This window comes from Cryptosporidium sp. chipmunk genotype I (assembly GCF_004936735.1).
Source record: "Cryptosporidium sp. chipmunk genotype I strain 37763 chromosome Unknown contig_25, whole genome shotgun sequence".
Taxonomy (NCBI): Eukaryota; Apicomplexa; class Conoidasida; order Eucoccidiorida; family Cryptosporidiidae; genus Cryptosporidium; species Cryptosporidium sp. chipmunk genotype I.
Genome location: NW_027125608.1, coordinates 30,715 through 46,889, shown reverse-complemented (window position 1 = coordinate 46,889; position 16,175 = coordinate 30,715). Strand labels below are relative to the sequence as shown.

Genomic DNA, 16,175 nt, shown 5'->3' with positions numbered 1-16,175 from the left:
TGTATTAAAAATTCCAAATTCTAACAAGGAAGAAAAAAAATTTGGTCTTAACATTGGAACATTTATCTTCCAAGTTATTTTACTTTCAACTCGGATTCAAAAGTTACAAAAGCAATCAAAGAATCAATACTTTTTTTTTTTAATCCACTTTATTAACAACTGGCAAAGTTGTTCCAACTAGCAACCAGTCAAATTCTGACAAGGCCAGCTTAAAATAGCAAAAAAAATTGATTAATTAAAAAAAGAAAAGAGAAGAACGGAAAACGACATATATAAATGGAAAACAAGAATGAAAAACCTACCAAAAAAACCTTGAAGAAGGGATCTGACCCTTTGGATAAGGAGTTCAAAGCATTATATAGCAATTTACTTCAAACTGTTGGAAAAGACACAGAAAAATTGGTTAAAGAGAAGGAAATTCAAGAAGTTATCGAGAAGTTATGGAACTTAATTAAAGCTAAATTCTTGCAGATTTGTCGCAAGCCTGTGTATTCAAGAGGAATTCAGTCCATTCTCAAATGGGGTTCAAATATATATAAAAGAGCAATCTTTGAGAAGATGAAGAACTATTTAGTGGAGCTTTCAATCGATAGTCATTCAAGTAAGATGGTTGAAAAGATGTATAACTATGGTTCTCCGGAAATCAGAAAAGCTATAAGAGATGAGCTACTTGGTAAATTTGACCAACTTGGTTACTCAAAATATGGTTCGAAAGTCTTTGGGCACGTTTTTAGTGAAAAAAGGAACCCAAGTGAATCCTGGGAAAGCATTAAGAATGAAATATTATTTCGAATCTTAAGTACAAAATTGGCCCAGTTTTATACTACAACTGGAGGAGATTCTAAGTCAAAAAGCCGCTCTTTTGTGGCTTTCTTTTCAAATTTAGAGCACCAAAGTGCAAAAACAAGCGTTTTAGAGAATTCTGTTGTAACTATTCAAAAGTTTGTTGATGGAGAATTATTGGATAGGCCATTTGTACATCTTTTAATTTGGAACTATATCAAATGCTGTATAGCATTTTACCAATCAGAAGATGAAGAACACCAAAAAGTCTACGAAGTTGTTACAAAAAATACTTCAATCAGTACACAATATCCGTCTTTAGAAAAGATTTCTCAAAAGGGGAAAAGTTGCCTGGCTTCATTATTAGACCAGATATTAGAAGGATCCTACAGTCTTCTTAGTACTAGGGAGGGCGTGGACTCTTTGGTAGTATTATTAGGATTTGCAAAAGCTCAACAAAGAAAGAAAGTTCTTAAAAACATCAAGAAGGATATAATGGACCTGGCTATGAATCCTGTGGACTATATACTATTACTTAGGTTAATTTCCACAACCGATGATACAAAAATACTAAACGAAATTATTTGGAATTCCCTCGTTTCTGAAGGAGAATTGAACAAACGGATCTTAATGAATTCTTTCTCTGTTAAATTAATCACATATTTGTTAGTTCCTCAAGTAAGCCTTCGAAACTTCACTCAATATGAATACTGGGCATTAAGCTTGGAATCTTTTACATCTTTAAAATCAACACAAGTGAGAATCCAAGAAATGAACAAAATATGTATACCTGCTTTGGAGAATCTCTTATTTAACTCACAAGACCAAGAATCTATTCTGGAGAATCTTATTCTAAGTGTTACTGGTAAAGAGCTTATTTTAGCCTTAATCCAATACTATTTAGATAATCATGAAATGTCTGACCAGAAATATCATAACAAGGCGCTTGAACTTATAAATCACTCACTTTCTCGACTTATTTCTAACAATTACCACCTTTTGAAGGATAATACTGGCCACAGAGCCTTTGTTTCCGTCTTAAAGTTAATTAATGAGCAACCACCTAATATTTCATCTGAATTTGACCCCTTCAGAAACACTATTGTCATTATTTTTGAAAAGTCACTTTTGGAAATGCTATCTTCGAGAGCTGTTTTTATTTTAGTTGAGATGATTGGACAAAATTTCCAGCAAAAGGATTTCAAGTCCTGCACAATGTGGAGAGTAAGAGTCAAGGAACTAATCAAAGATGTGATTCAAGACTGTATTTCTAATCTCAAAGAATCCAATAATAATACAACAGGAGTTGAACTGGTTGCCAAATATACAAATCTTAGCATTAACATAAAAAATACTTCGTTTGTAGAAAATGTAAATAATAACAAGAAACCAAATAAAAAGCAAAAAACAGGTCAGACTCCTGATTCTTTAGAATATTCTAGTAGCCTTAAACACAACAAAAGAATTCACCTATAACACTAATAATCTAATTTTCTTGTTTCCCCATCCCTCTACACTCATACTCCTTTCCTAACTTTCTGAACATCTATTCCTCTCAATAATATTCCCCATAAATTGCATGCGGTTTCCTATAGCGCGCGCGCAATATTATGTGGCAATATGCATGCAATACGCATTCATGCATACGACCTGTGGGAAAAAATAAAAGGGAATCTGGCCTTAAAAAAGTGTAAAGAGATTTAAATAAAATTCTCTCAGTCTATATTATCTTGAATATTATAGTCTTTAAAGTATTTACTAACGAAAATTTGAGGATTAAAATCAATGAGGTCGTCCTCTTGTACATCTGAATCATCAAGTATTTCTTCATCAGTGTAGTCACTATTAGAAATATTTTGTTTGAGGTCTTCAATACAAGCATTATAATTATCTTCACAAAGTTTTCCACTGGTTTCTGTTGTGTTTTTCTTAGCTTCAGTAGCATTTCCCTCTTGATTTGGAGAAAACTCTATCGGGCTTAGATTATCTGAATCCTCCATAATATCTAATACAGGAGCATTCACCAACTGGGGAACCTTTTGAATAATCTGTAGTAAGTCCTCATTTGTAAAAGCGGGTCTGCGGATGTATTTCCAAGTGTTTGATGACAAAGAAAGATCCCACGGACACACAGACTTTACCCAACTATACGAGCTCGCTATTGAGCCTCTTTCTGGATCTCTTCTGGTGTACCAAACAATTTGGCAATTATTAATTTTGTTCATCTTAGTGTTCGCATCTCCCCTCTCACTCTCAAGCAATGCTCTAAAACTTTTAATTACACCTCCATGACAAACTATTATTACCCTCAATCCTCCACAATTCTGACTCAAATTATCAAGCACTCTTTCAATTCTAAGACACAAATTCGCTAAAGATTCTCCTCCTGAAGGCTGCCAATAAAATGCGTTCCTCTGCTTCCTAACCATTTCGTCTGGATGCAATAACGCTCTCTCTTGATGAGTTTTGTTTGCCAGTACCCCCCTATCTCTCTCTCTTAAGTATATATCTGTATTCCATAATGCATTTGGGAGACCCAGCATTGCTGCTGTTTCCATTGCTCTTACATATTCGGAAGTAAAACACTTATCAAAAGTAAACCCGATATTATTCTTAATATACTCCCCAGCAATTCTCGCTTGTGCCCTTCCCCTATCAGTTAGTCTATATTGGCTGTTGTGTCTGCGACGAAACTCTCCAGTCCACGAATGTAATTCGCCCTGTCTAGCTAACCTTTGAGCTAAGTTACCTTCACTCTGTCCATGTCTCACAAGTACAAGGTCTACTGGCATATTCTTGTACATCATTTTCTCAATATATATTTAGAAATCAAATACCTTTATTGTTAAATGGTCTGTTATATTTAGCCTTCTTTCAGCCTATTTATTTAGTATTATTCTTTACTAAAAAAAAAACCACCAAGACCACATACTTTTAAATCGAGACTACAGCAATTAATTCAAAGGCCCTGGATATAAATATACATGTACCTTAAAAAGTAGCCCTCTTACCAGCTTTGGATTTCCAACTTAATTTAAGTCCGCTTTCTGAGTCACAGGCTGACGACTAGGGAAGGGAGGAAAATACGAATAGTAGAAAAAACCAGATAAACCCGACAAAAGTTTAGAAGATGCTAACTCGAATTTATATTTTCCAAAAAAAATTAGATTCAAGCAGTAAATCTAATTATGCCTAATACTATTTTTATCATAGATTTATTTACTTTATTTTTATAATTATTTTTTTTTTACGCTAGGCGGGAAAATGTTAATAACATTTTTTTTCTTTTCATTTTTATGTATGCCGGTAAAATGTATGCAAATGCCGGTACATTGCCAGTAGTGGGAAAAGTTTGAAAAAAATAATATAATTAATTTGTGTGATTGTTTAAAATTTTTGTATTTAATAAATAATTCAGACATATTTTTTACGAAGTTTTCTGAAATAAGGTTGATTTTATTCACTGCAAGATTGATTATCTTTGACTATTAGACACTTTTTTGAGCCAAGAAGAATCGAAGAAATTGAGAAAATGGTAAATCCAATACATCCAGAATGTATTCCAATGTCGGAATTTAATGAATCATTAAAATTTGAGTTTTCGGTTTTAAAAGATAAGTACGATGAGAGCTTGAAAGGTGATTGCCTTATTTTATGTGTTCCGAATAAAGATATTATGCAAAGCATACCATCATTTTACGAATCTTTAGATAATGCTTTGAATGGAATTCTTAATGATGTTGTGGAGACTGCAGACCAGGAATCATCTCTTAAAGATGAAAGTAGCACAATTTATGTGAATTTGCCTCCAAAATACCCATTTAAATATTTGATGATAATATCGTTTGGTGAGAACAAGAACACAAGTCCACTATTTTTCAATAAAATGATAACTCGAATGAACGAATTCCAGAAAAAGAACAAGAGTATTCAGAGCTTTACAGTTGTTCTTGGCTTTGATTATGTAGCACCTTCAGACGTGATGTATTTCTGCACTCAGTTTCCTATTGACAATACAAGTGAAGAGAGATTTAAAGGAAGCATTGTAGGCTCAGAACCTAAGAAACCAGCTAAAAAGATTGAAAGGATTCATTTTATTCTAAGGTCAGAAGATGCTAGAAAAGACTGTAGTAGCAAAGTTTTAGATGCTCAATCCGTTTCGAAGGGCTTATTGTTCGCAAGAGATCTTACTTCTGCTCCTCCAAACTATTGTGACCCGGTTAATATGGCGAAGGAAGTTATTAGTATGGCAAAGTCGGTTGGTCTTGAAGGCAAGATTCTTCAGCCAAAAGAGTGTGAAGAACTTAAGATGGGAGCTTTTCTGGCTGTCGCTCAGGGTAGCAAGTCTCCGGCTCAATTTGTCCATCTTACTTATAAACCTAAAGGGGCGGTTAAGAAGAAAATTGCTCTAGTAGGCAAGGGGATTACTATGGACACCGGTGGATACAATATTAAGCACCAAATGATTCATTTCATGAAGGGAGATATGGGTGGAGCTGCTGCTGTTTTTGGGACAGCTCTTTCAATTGGGCTAATTAAGCCTGAGAATATTGAAGTCCACTTTATTTCCGCAATCTGTGACAACTTGGTTTCCAGAGACGCCTATTTACCAGGGTGTATTATTACTGCCTCTAATGGAAAGACCATTGAAGTCGGAAATACCGACGCAGAGGGGAGACTCACTTTAGCTGATGCACTTGTCTATGCTTGTAATCTCAAAGTTGAGACTGTCATAGACTTGGCTACTTTGACAGGGTTTAACTATAAGCTTTTCGAGGGCAGATATGCCTCTGTTCTCGGAAATAGCGACGAATTATTCCAGTTGATTCAAGCATGTGGCAAAACTGTCTATGAGAAATTCTGGCAGTTGCCTTTGGACCCAGAATTCAAAGAAATGGTAAAATCTGAAATTGCTGATTTAAATAACACTTCTGAAGGAAAGGCTCCAGTCTCTACTTCAGCTGCCTTCTTGTGCGAGTTTGTTGATAAGGATGTGAAATATGCTCACATCGATATTGCTGGATGCTCTGGAATGGGAACCTTTGGTAATGGTTTCGGCGTCAAGACTCTAGTCACTATTGTTAAAGAACTCTCCTCCAACTATTGACCAATTAACTAGATCGCTATAATGCCTGCTAACAGCCATACTTTTTCTTTCAGTAACTGAGAGAATATTTAAGTTATGCAAGGATAATGCAAGCAGAGAGATGGGAAGATAGAGGGAGATGGATTACTGGGGAAAAGACGAGGACTTCACACAAATCTTAAGGAAACCTTTCTGATTTGCCTATTTTGAATCCTAACTTTTCTAAAAGGGTCAAATCCTCTTTTAATACTAATATTGCATTAGATTTGAAAAAGTTACTGTGGAAAAAAAACGAAAACACACTAGTCACTTAGGACGGCACTTAAATAGATAATACATCATTTCTAGCTGAAACAGAAATCCTTTTCTTTCCAAAAGCACATGCGAAAATGGGTCTCCCACTTTGCATGTACTTCCCGCCACACATTGTTTGTAACAAGGCGCTTTGCGGTTCAGTATATCGTGCTTTGGCATGTGGCGCCCGTCTTTGAGCGCGCCGCACTTCGCATTATTTTAATTGCTGTCTCGTAAAACTATACTAATACTCTGGTTAGGTGATAGTGACTATTTTTGGAGCTTTCTTTCTACTATTAGATTGAATAATAAAGAGACAGGATACTGGGAAGAAATGGTTTGTCTCATTTAACTGTTTTGGGGAATTTTGTCGGGATTGACGGAGTCACTTGGATTGATCCTCCCGGTTCTAAATCTTCGATGATGAGTGCCAAAGTCAGAGAGGCAACTTTTGCTTCTATTGAAGAAAATGGCGAAGCCGTAAATCTTATACCTTGTTACAATCACGGCCTGAGGAGTATACTTTACTTTATTAGAATCTTTGGTGGGAGTAGATCTCTGCTTTCGCGTATCCACTCATTACTTCAATGCTTCTTTTGTTTCATAACTTCTTAATTTGTGTTCGTACAGAAACTCGTTTCTAGGTGCTGCATATTCTCTTTCTCCCTATATTCGTTCTAGCCCGATTCGATGTAATGAAGGTTGCCGAGTCTGCTGTAACTCCCTCTCCCTTAGAGTGACGAGCTTTAGCTCGTTTTCCTGTGGGTTGGCACTGGTTCCTCTCTGAGCCCTCCTGATAGGCCAGGGTCTTTGATTTTCCATATTCGAAGAATATAGAAAGACTTAAGGACGAGGACATCCAAGAGCATTTTAATGGAATCTGAAAAGATGGACAGCTTTGAACCCTGGACTTCCTTCCAGTCAACGCTGACTGGTCGAATTTCAAGATTAAGAATCTGAGCAATGATTACAATTTCAATGTCAAAAGCCCATCTCTTAATATGCAAGGAAGGGAAGATTATTCTAGCTGATCTCCTTGAAAAAAGCTTGAATCCACACTGAGTATCATCCAAACTTGTATTAATAATAACTTTCATAATCTTATGGAAAGCTGTATTCAAAACCTGGCGATACCAAACTCTCTCGATTTTGGAAGCACTATTTTCTGATAGATCATTCATATTTCTGGACCCAAAAACAATCTGTAGTTGCTTGTCTTTACTTAAAATGATATTCTCCAATTTCGAGAAACAGTCAATCTTAGTTGCTCCATCTGCATCCGCCATCAATATATATTTTCCAAGGCTTGCCATAACCCCAATTCTAACAGCATTTCCTTTTCCCTTGTTTACAAGACTAGTTATTAGACGCATTCTACCTCCAATTATTTCCTTATTTAGGATCTTTTGTTTCCAGAAATCCTCACAAACTTTCAAGGTATCATCATTCCCACCATCATTCACCAGGATTATCTCATACACAAATCCTGGATCCTCTCTATTCCTACCTTCCATATAATACACCATTAAACTTAAAGTCTTTAAAATTCGTCCCTCCTCATTGAAAGCTGGGATTACAATCGATAAATATAACTCTGAATTCTTCCATATATTCTTGCCAATAGTATGCCAGCTCTCCTGTTCCGCTCCTTTGTGAATTCCATCACCTTGACTGTAAAATACCTGCCTAATCACTTCATCATTATCTGGTTCAGACTTTATCTTATAACTTCCTATCCAAATATACACAACTAAAGCCAACCCTAAAACCAGGAAAGAAAAAAATAACATTCTTTGCCTAAATATAACTTTCCATATATCTCCTTTAAACTAAATTTACAGCCATCGTAGTATAGATCGAAAAATGTACTTATTAAAAACAAATAGATTTAAGACTTGGCTTGTCTATTTATTTGAAAAGTACCACTCTAGCCCTTAAAAATCACGAAATAATACCAATTTTTTCACAATATCTCCTGTACAACCTTTTCAGCCAACCTACCTCTCCTGTTAATGTCTACCACTAAAACTTAATAGACCTTAAATCCTAATATTTGTGTTGTTTTCAATAATAAAAAAAAAATTACTTCACACACTCCACAATCCTCCAGACCCTCACAAGTGCAAACTGCCCTTAAAGCTAATTCAAATCGTCCAAAGTATAATCGCCTCCTTTTCTTCTTTCTCTTTTTCTTCCAGTCCTTACTCGAACTTGATTAATATAATAATTTGAGAGATTTCCCGCCAAACTCGCCCGCCAACTGCATGTAATTGGTGTCATTTACATGCGTATTGTAATAGTTCCATAGGAAAATGAATGGCTGAAGCGCAAGTGAGTTCGAATCCCTTTGTTGTTAATATTTAGTTTGAAATTTTGGTCATTTTTTTGAGATTCTAGGACTTGTGAGAAGTGTTCAATTAAGGTTAGTTCTTGCTAAATAAAGAAATCATTGTAACTGCCAACTACCTAATTAAACGGGTAATTTGGCTTATTCAGAAAAATACTTGTGAAATAAATAAATACATACGTTTTATGCATAATAATGTGTTCTGATGCTGATTTTGACTTAAATTCCATGAAGTGTGTGCGTACGTACTTAAATAAATAATTGAAACAACTTATGTGGTAAATGTGAAAAAATACGATTAAATTACGAAAATATCTACATATATATGTAATACTTTAAACAAAGCCAGTCAGCTTATTCTTAATACTGCAAAAATTGAGTGGTCGTAGTAATAAAACAGGAAATAATGGCACATTCTAAGATATGCTTTTTGTCGTCCATTTTATTTCTTGCATTGTATATATCCCAAATTTACTGTAACCCAAACTGCTCAAGGTCAGTCTCCAGAAGAGTAAGTCATGCAATAAGACAACTTCTAAAAGAGAACAGAAATATTTCGAATCATTTGTTGCCTGAATGTGTTCTTAACCAAGAGCATCACATATTTAACTATGAAGAAAAAATTAATACAGTTTACCCTACGGGAGAAAGACAATGTGGGTTTTGTGGCAAAATATTTCAAGAAGAAAAAATTTATGATCAACACATGGAAAAATTTCACTTATCTCCCAAGAGCGGGGAATTCTATTGTGCAGAAAAGCTTTGTACAATTTTCGGACACTGTGGAGAGCCCACCAGATTGCGTACATGCACTTCTGTCATGCAAGAGGAGAATGTTTTGGGTTTTTGCAGGAAAACTGTGAAGGGCTGTTTTTCGGAAGACAACAAAGATTCCAAACTTATTGGAATAGAATTGAGTCAGAAACTATGTAACAAGGAAAGAATTCTAGAGGTTAATGGATGTGTTAAGAAAGTTCAGAAGAGCCGTTCCAGTTTTATTGAGTTGTTCTTTCACCACTTCTCAAAAGCTTTATTGATTTTTATTATGTTGTCCACATTCTTCGTGTCATATAAAATTAATGAGCATGTTAACAAAATTAAGTGAAATTTAAAAAAAAAAAACAGAATGTTTATTGGGTGTTTGAATTGTAGCCAGCTTACGTTTTTTTTTAAACATATATTTACACTTGAGATGTATTTCTCTCTCCATATTTTTATTTTATTATTACTGCTATGCTAAAGTGTGTGCAAATGGCATGCACACGTAATAAATATAAATACAAAAATAGTATTATCTTGGAGACAGTGAGGAAAGCATAACTTAATCGCCTTAAATATTTTTCAAATTAAGGAGTAAAACGGGTGTAAGAGATAATATAGAGAAAAGAGCATAAATTTTGCGCTTTATTTAAAAAAAAAAATAAATAATATTTTCCTGTAGGTGCTAATTAAAAGTAGAGTATAAACAAATTTATATAATTTGCCATAGACAGCAAAATTAATAGACAATTTTTCTTAAAAAACTATTTTTTGCTGTGCAATCTGACTTTAATAGCCGCCTGACAGAAACTGCACACAGATGCACACATTCTATTTTCTTTGCACCACGAGGCTATAATGAAGCTAAAACTTCTACCACTTTGAAAACACTTAGACAGGTAGCATTTAAAGAGTAAAAAAGGGGTAGAAGTGGGAAGAAGTTTGTAAATCAACAGACTGGAAAAAGAAAAAATTAAGTTAGCAAAAAATCATCGAGAGAGGAAAACAAAAAGTAGGCAAATATTGATGAATATATTTATTAAAAAACTGGAATTAAAAGGAGAGGTTTAGTTTTGTAATGAGTGTTTATGGAAGCTCGAGCAATTCAAATATATAAACCGGTGAACAAGAATGAGGTTCGGTTAGTCTACAGAATAAAGAATTCAACTGTTTCAGGTGAAAATGGGAGGCACCAAAAGTCCTACTCCTTTAACAAATATGGTGAGGAGAATGCATGGAATATGGCAAGAGATGCATTCAAGTTTATAAATAGTAACAATAAACTACCTTTCGACTTTAGTGACCCATGGAAGATGAAGCTTATAAATAAGAGAGGTCGGAAAAATTTAGAGTATAATGGATCTTCAATTGATGAGCAAAGATCACCACCAATCATAAGTAATAAAAGACTTGCTTCACTTAAGAATGAATTATATAGTGAAGATTTGATAGAAAGGAATATTTCAGGAAGCAAGAATACTGTTCTAAGTCATTCACCTCCATCCATTTCTAGTGTTAAATATACTTCATTCAAAGGCCATTACAATAATACTGACTCATCATCTTCCCCAGTATCTCCAGAGGTTTCACCAAATTTCATATTCAAATTCGAAAAGAACTTCTCAGAATTGGATATGAAAAACAACCACCAGGACTACCATCTACCCTCTTCTTCTTACCTGTATTTGCTTGCAACGGCGGCAACAGAGATCTTTGAGAAACAGGAAATAGTAAGTACTGAAAAGGTTGGGGCTCTTGGTAACAATAATAAGTTTCTGCAGGAGAGCAACGATGACCCTAAAAACGATTCAATCTCCCAAACTAGAGCAGAGAATGCGAGTTTTGATACTTCAGTAAGCAATCAAATACTCCAAACTAACCATCAGAATCAATATAAAAATACGAATCTTAATCAGTCATGGTCTGCTGCTGCATCATCTTCTCCGTTATCCCAAGTACTGTTGCCAGAAATACCAAAGATCATGTTAAATCCAGAATCATACTATAATCTAGCGAATATTCCATATTATAATGTTCCATTATACTTCAACCAAGCAAGTAACCAATACGTTCCAACATTAATTAATAATGTAAATCAGCATCTCATGCTTTTAGACCCATCATTCCAATACTTGTCAAGTAATAACAATAATTTAAATAAAATTCAGATTCCAAAGTGAAGTTAACAAAGAATAAGAATTTAACATTTTTCTTTAGTTAAAACCTTGAATAATATAGATAACATATTTTAGCTTTATTATTTGTATATACGCAAACTATTTAGCTGCCATCTTTAAATTTTGTTAGTCTCTAACATCTTTCAAAAACTCGGTACAGCTTCTCTAAACTTGATAGCTCAATAATATTCCGAGAAATATCATCCTCAACGAGGATCAGGTTGTTATTATTTCTTATAGCTTGGAAAAGTAGTTCATTATCTTCAATACCATATAGATAATAATCTACCAAAATATCAATCAACTCAATAAATAACCTATAAAATTTTAAAATGCAGTCTTCACTCGCTTTCTCTGACAAATTGTTGTTTTCTTCATTAAAATATCGGCATAATATTTGTATATTGCCGGTATTTGATAATTTCCGTTTGCATGCATGTGCAATGTGGAAATTCCAACATGCAAAAATGACGTGTTCAAGTAACTCCGGTAAAAAATCGAGATTTGGAATAAAATTTCCAAAAAACAAAGGAAAGGTTGAGAAAGAGTTATCTGAAGAATTGTAATTTATCCCAAATACTTTTAGAATCTCGAAATACATATAGGCTTGATTTTGAATAAAATCTTCGAATTGAGCTTGGTCATTCTCATTTAATTCGTAGCTCTTAATACTTCCGGTAGTAAACAGTGAGAGGTCTCTCAGGCCTACCGGAGGGTTCAGTCTCAACAGTGGGATGTAACCAAGTCTACAAATAAGTGATTGTTTTAAGGCTATTTTAGAGACTTGTTCAATATTAATCAGTAGAATTTGGTTTTTTGCCTGCATAATAGACCAGAAAGATTTTATTTGCCCAATATAAATTCCATTAATAATACTTTTTGTCAAGCTATTTAAGTATTCAATTTTGGTAGATTTAGTATTCCCATTCCTAATTTCAATTTCAGTAAGGAATTTTTGTTTCATTTTCATTTGAAAGTTTCTCATTTCGTCAATTAATGGGATTGAGTCAGTGCTCAGAGACCAACTTAGTATATGAGCATCCGAAACATAGTTTGATATGTCAAATAATCTAAAGATTTGCTTGTTCTTTAATGAATTCTCAGAGGCTGATTGATGTAGTTTTACTCGGAAATTCTCACTTTTTTGGTTTTCAGAGCTTTTATTCAAGCTGAAACCTTGTTCCGGTGTCCCATTATCTCCACTTTGGAATTCTGGTTGGCACTTATTGCTCAATTTCATCTCCTCACTTAGTTTTTCTTCACTTCCTTTGGGTTCCTGTGAAGGATATTGAACATTCTTAGCATTGTTATATGAATCATATTGTTTACTTTCTCTGCTAATTAGAGAAATATTAGAGTGATTTAATATGCTATTAGATGAATACTCTTGCAAAACTAGCTGTTTTGAATCGGTTCTAACTCTTGTTAAGTTTTTTGTGGAATCCAAATAGTTAGATTTTGACTCACTAGAACTGGAGTAATCCCTAAGTTCAAACCTTGGCTTCTTTTCCAAAACCATGTTTCTTGAATAGTTAGAAGCTTGAAGAGAACAAATTACTTTCCTCTGTATTGCATCTGAAATCAAAGCTTCGTGGCTAATATAAACCAAATTCTTTGTTGGATGTATATTAGGATCTATTGTCTCTGAAGGCACTCTTACTGATACAAATGCCCAGTAATTTGACTTCGTATACTGGTATGCTGTTTCTATTGCCTGCTTTATTGCATTGTTCTTTACCAGCCTTCCATTAATAAATATTATCAAGGTATTTTGTTTTGGATTATAACCCAGCCCCGAAATATACAGTTCCGCTGAATAATCAGGAATCTTCAAGCTTAAATCATTTCTTTCCTCTCCACTTAACTCTCTTGGCCTCTCAGAATCCCTTGAAACTGTAAACTGTATTAGCTCTTTAACCACATGTGAACCATATAATAAACCTATTACATTTCTTCTCGTTTTTACTCCTCCACTTGTCCTCAAATCATTCGAATTTTGACCAAATTTTCTCACATTGAAAGACACCTCAGGAAATTCTATAGAGTACTTTTGAACTAAATCCAAACATTTAGCATATTCGTCTGAAGCCGAACCCATTGTTCTTTGCCTTGAAGGCATATTATAAAATAAATCATTAATCTGAACAACCGTTCCTTTCTTGGCAGAAGCTACCTCTTCCAATTCTGAAATCATCCTTCCATCTGAAAATGATGCTTTATATGCACAACCTGACCCCTCTGTCTTAGAAGTTATACTTAACTGAGATACGAAACTTATGCTTGATAATGCTTCCCCTCTGAATCCAAAAGTTTTTAAAGACTCAATATCTTTCATTGTTGTTAATTTACTAGTGGCAAACCTCTCACACAACATTGGAAAATCACTTTTATCTATCCCAGAACCGTCATCTGATATCTGTAAACTCTGAATTCCTCCCTTTCTTAATTGTAATATAATATTCCTTGAACCTGCATCCAAACTATTCTCCAAAAGTTCCTTCAATGCATGAGATGGACTCACAACAACCTCCCCAGCTGCAATCCGAGATATTACTTCATCAGACAGTTTTCTTATCTTTCCCATTTATATTTCCAACTCCAAAAAACTTTCTTAAATAGAATTTGCCGCCATTTATTCCCGTGGCTTTTTTTTCCTCAAAAATTATTCCATACCGGCATGCAAGTAAAACAGATGCAACTCCAGAGCAGAGAACAGTCAAGTTCGAAAAGAAAAAGATAATATTAATAAAATTACAGTTATACTATCTATTAGATACGACAAAGTCCTATAGTACCTAATAAAATATTTTCTTTCAATAAAGTCAAAACAACGCACTTATTAGGTCAGAAAGGGAAATTATTCCTGAGAGTTGACAGCCCAATATAATAAGCTCATCCTGCCATTACTGCTGGAAGAGTTAACCAATATAAAAAGGCATCAAAGCCAGTAAACGTCATCTATTAACTAACAGATCCTTTGTTGAAGTATGTGCCAACTCCTATCACTAAATACAACTCTTACAATCTCAACCAATTTTTGAAGACCAAAAAAGATCAAAGCATTCCAAAGATACCCGAAATAGTAATATAGCACTTAAAATTCAAAAGAAAAAAATGGTAATCAAAGATAGTAATTTACAAATTTCACTATCTTATTCCTCCAAATTCCTTCCAAGTTGAAAAATACTCAACAAATCTCCTCCCTTAATTGACATTCACTATTGCCCCACTTCCCAATATTGTTGAAAACTCTATAGTTTGATTCATTAAAACAACTCTTCTTTTTACTACAACCTAATAGATATTGTTTTTACATTCCACCTCTAAGTCTCAATACCAAATGTAAAGTGGATTCTTTTTGGATATTGTAATCAGAGAGAGTTCTTCCGTCCTCTAATTGTTTTCCTGCAAAGATCAAACGTTGTTGGTCGGGTGGAATTCCTTCCTTGTCTTGAATCTTTGCTTTAACATTCTCGATTGTATCTGAAGGCTCTACTTCCAATGTTATAGTCTTTCCCGTCAAAGTTTTAACAAAAATCTGCATACCACCTCTGAGCCTCAAGACTAAGTGTAAAGTGGATTCCTTTTGGATATTGTAATCAGATAGAGTTCTTCCATCCTCTAGTTGCTTTCCTGCGAAGATCAAACGTTGTTGGTCGGGTGGAATTCCTTCCTTGTCTTGAATCTTTGCTTTAACATTCTCAATTGTATCTGAAGGCTCTACTTCCAATGTGATAGTCTTTCCTGTCAAAGTTTTAACAAAAATCTGCATACCACCTCTGAGTCTCAATACCAAATGTAAAGTGGATTCCTTTTGGATATTGTAATCAGAGAGAGTTCTTCCGTCCTCTAATTGTTTCCCCGCAAAGATCAAACGTTGTTGATCAGGTGGAATTCCTTCCTTATCTTGAATCTTTGCTTTAACATTCTCAATTGTATCTGAAGGCTCTACTTCCAATGTGATAGTCTTTCCTGTCAAAGTCTTAACAAAAATCTGCATATTTGTATTCTTTGAACAATCCCTATAGTAAATAAGTTAATTCAGTTAACCAATTTGTACAAGGATGAAGGTTAATGAAACTTAGTGTCCAGTTCAGATAGAATAAAATTCCACTGAAAATCCGTAGCATTGCCAAATTTGTATTCATAATTAAAAGTCAACAGATGAGTGGAAAGGGATGGAGGTAGGAAATGATTCAACCTTCTAGCTGTTGTAATTTTCCTCTTTAAGGTGAGTGGGGATTCTGAAGCAGAAATTCGAAGCCACAAACTTCAATTCACTCCAGTCCAAAAAAGAAACACATTTCCCCCAACTCATACGTACCCCCACACCACACCCACATCCTATTAGGCATTTAATATTACAAACTTTTACTCCTCAGCCCACTCATCACAAAAACTGATAGCTCAACACATAATTACGCTCTGTGTGTGGCTGTGTGTAGTTCCTCAATCATAAAAACTTGCATTAAAGCCAACATCTAATCAGGCACAATTATGCGGCTCTTAACCTGATCTCTACTCGTCCACACCGTATTTCTCCCACATTCTCACTCAATCTGGCAAAACTCCACCCTCATCAGCAACCGCTCATCCAAATACATCCAAACTTACCCTATTCAATGCTCCTTTTGAAAGATTTTTTCCTTTCCTTACTTAAGCCAAATTTCTTGCTCTAAACTCAAGTTGTATTTATTTCAAACAACCTCTCGACACAGACATTGTGGGC

The 16,175-nt window shown here is 34.6% G+C and overlaps 8 protein-coding genes across 8 annotated transcripts; 4 read left to right on the top strand and 4 right to left on the bottom strand.

Moving 5' to 3' along the window:
- Positions 1–276: 276 nt before the first annotated feature.
- ELE39_002242 (penguin containing pumolio repeats) lies at positions 277–2,259 on the top strand (the record flags this gene model as incomplete). Its single annotated transcript, XM_067345092.1, has 1 exon — positions 277–2,259. The coding sequence occupies one exon, from the start codon at positions 277–279 to the stop codon at positions 2,257–2,259; it is 1,983 nt and encodes a 660-aa protein (XP_067200628.1).
- A 239-nt stretch (positions 2,260–2,498) lies between these two features.
- ELE39_002241 (phosphoglycerate mutase family fructose bisphosphate phosphatase) lies at positions 2,499–3,590 on the bottom strand (the record flags this gene model as incomplete). The annotated part of the gene is made up of 1 exon (XM_067345091.1): positions 2,499–3,590. One exon carries the CDS (start codon positions 3,588–3,590, stop codon positions 2,499–2,501), a length of 1,092 nt encoding a protein of 363 aa, XP_067200627.1.
- Positions 3,591–4,315: 725 nt separating this feature from the next.
- ELE39_002240 (leucine aminopeptidase of plant or bacterial origin) lies at positions 4,316–5,890 on the top strand (the record flags this gene model as incomplete). Its single annotated transcript, XM_067345090.1, has 1 exon — positions 4,316–5,890. One exon carries the CDS (start codon positions 4,316–4,318, stop codon positions 5,888–5,890), a length of 1,575 nt encoding a protein of 524 aa, XP_067200626.1.
- Positions 5,891–6,909: 1,019 nt separating this feature from the next.
- ELE39_002239 (Alg5 like dolichyl-phosphate beta-glucosyltransferase) lies at positions 6,910–7,953 on the bottom strand (the record flags this gene model as incomplete). The annotated part of the gene is made up of 1 exon (XM_067345089.1): positions 6,910–7,953. The coding sequence occupies one exon, from the start codon at positions 7,951–7,953 to the stop codon at positions 6,910–6,912; it is 1,044 nt and encodes a 347-aa protein (XP_067200625.1).
- Positions 7,954–8,916: 963 nt separating this feature from the next.
- ELE39_002238 (uncharacterized protein) lies at positions 8,917–9,615 on the top strand (the record flags this gene model as incomplete). The annotated part of the gene is made up of 1 exon (XM_067345088.1): positions 8,917–9,615. One exon carries the CDS (start codon positions 8,917–8,919, stop codon positions 9,613–9,615), a length of 699 nt encoding a protein of 232 aa, XP_067200624.1.
- A 742-nt stretch (positions 9,616–10,357) lies between these two features.
- ELE39_002237 (AP2 domain transcription factor AP2XII-8) lies at positions 10,358–11,449 on the top strand (the record flags this gene model as incomplete). Its single annotated transcript, XM_067345087.1, has 1 exon — positions 10,358–11,449. The coding sequence occupies one exon, from the start codon at positions 10,358–10,360 to the stop codon at positions 11,447–11,449; it is 1,092 nt and encodes a 363-aa protein (XP_067200623.1).
- Positions 11,450–11,579: 130 nt separating this feature from the next.
- ELE39_002236 (family ATpase) lies at positions 11,580–14,030 on the bottom strand (the record flags this gene model as incomplete). The annotated part of the gene is made up of 1 exon (XM_067345086.1): positions 11,580–14,030. One exon carries the CDS (start codon positions 14,028–14,030, stop codon positions 11,580–11,582), a length of 2,451 nt encoding a protein of 816 aa, XP_067200622.1.
- Positions 14,031–14,756: 726 nt separating this feature from the next.
- On the bottom strand, positions 14,757–15,446 carry ELE39_002230 (uncharacterized protein; the record flags this gene model as incomplete). Its single annotated transcript, XM_067345080.1, has 1 exon — positions 14,757–15,446. The coding sequence occupies one exon, from the start codon at positions 15,444–15,446 to the stop codon at positions 14,757–14,759; it is 690 nt and encodes a 229-aa protein (XP_067200616.1).
- Between the last annotated feature and the right edge of the window lie 729 nt (positions 15,447–16,175).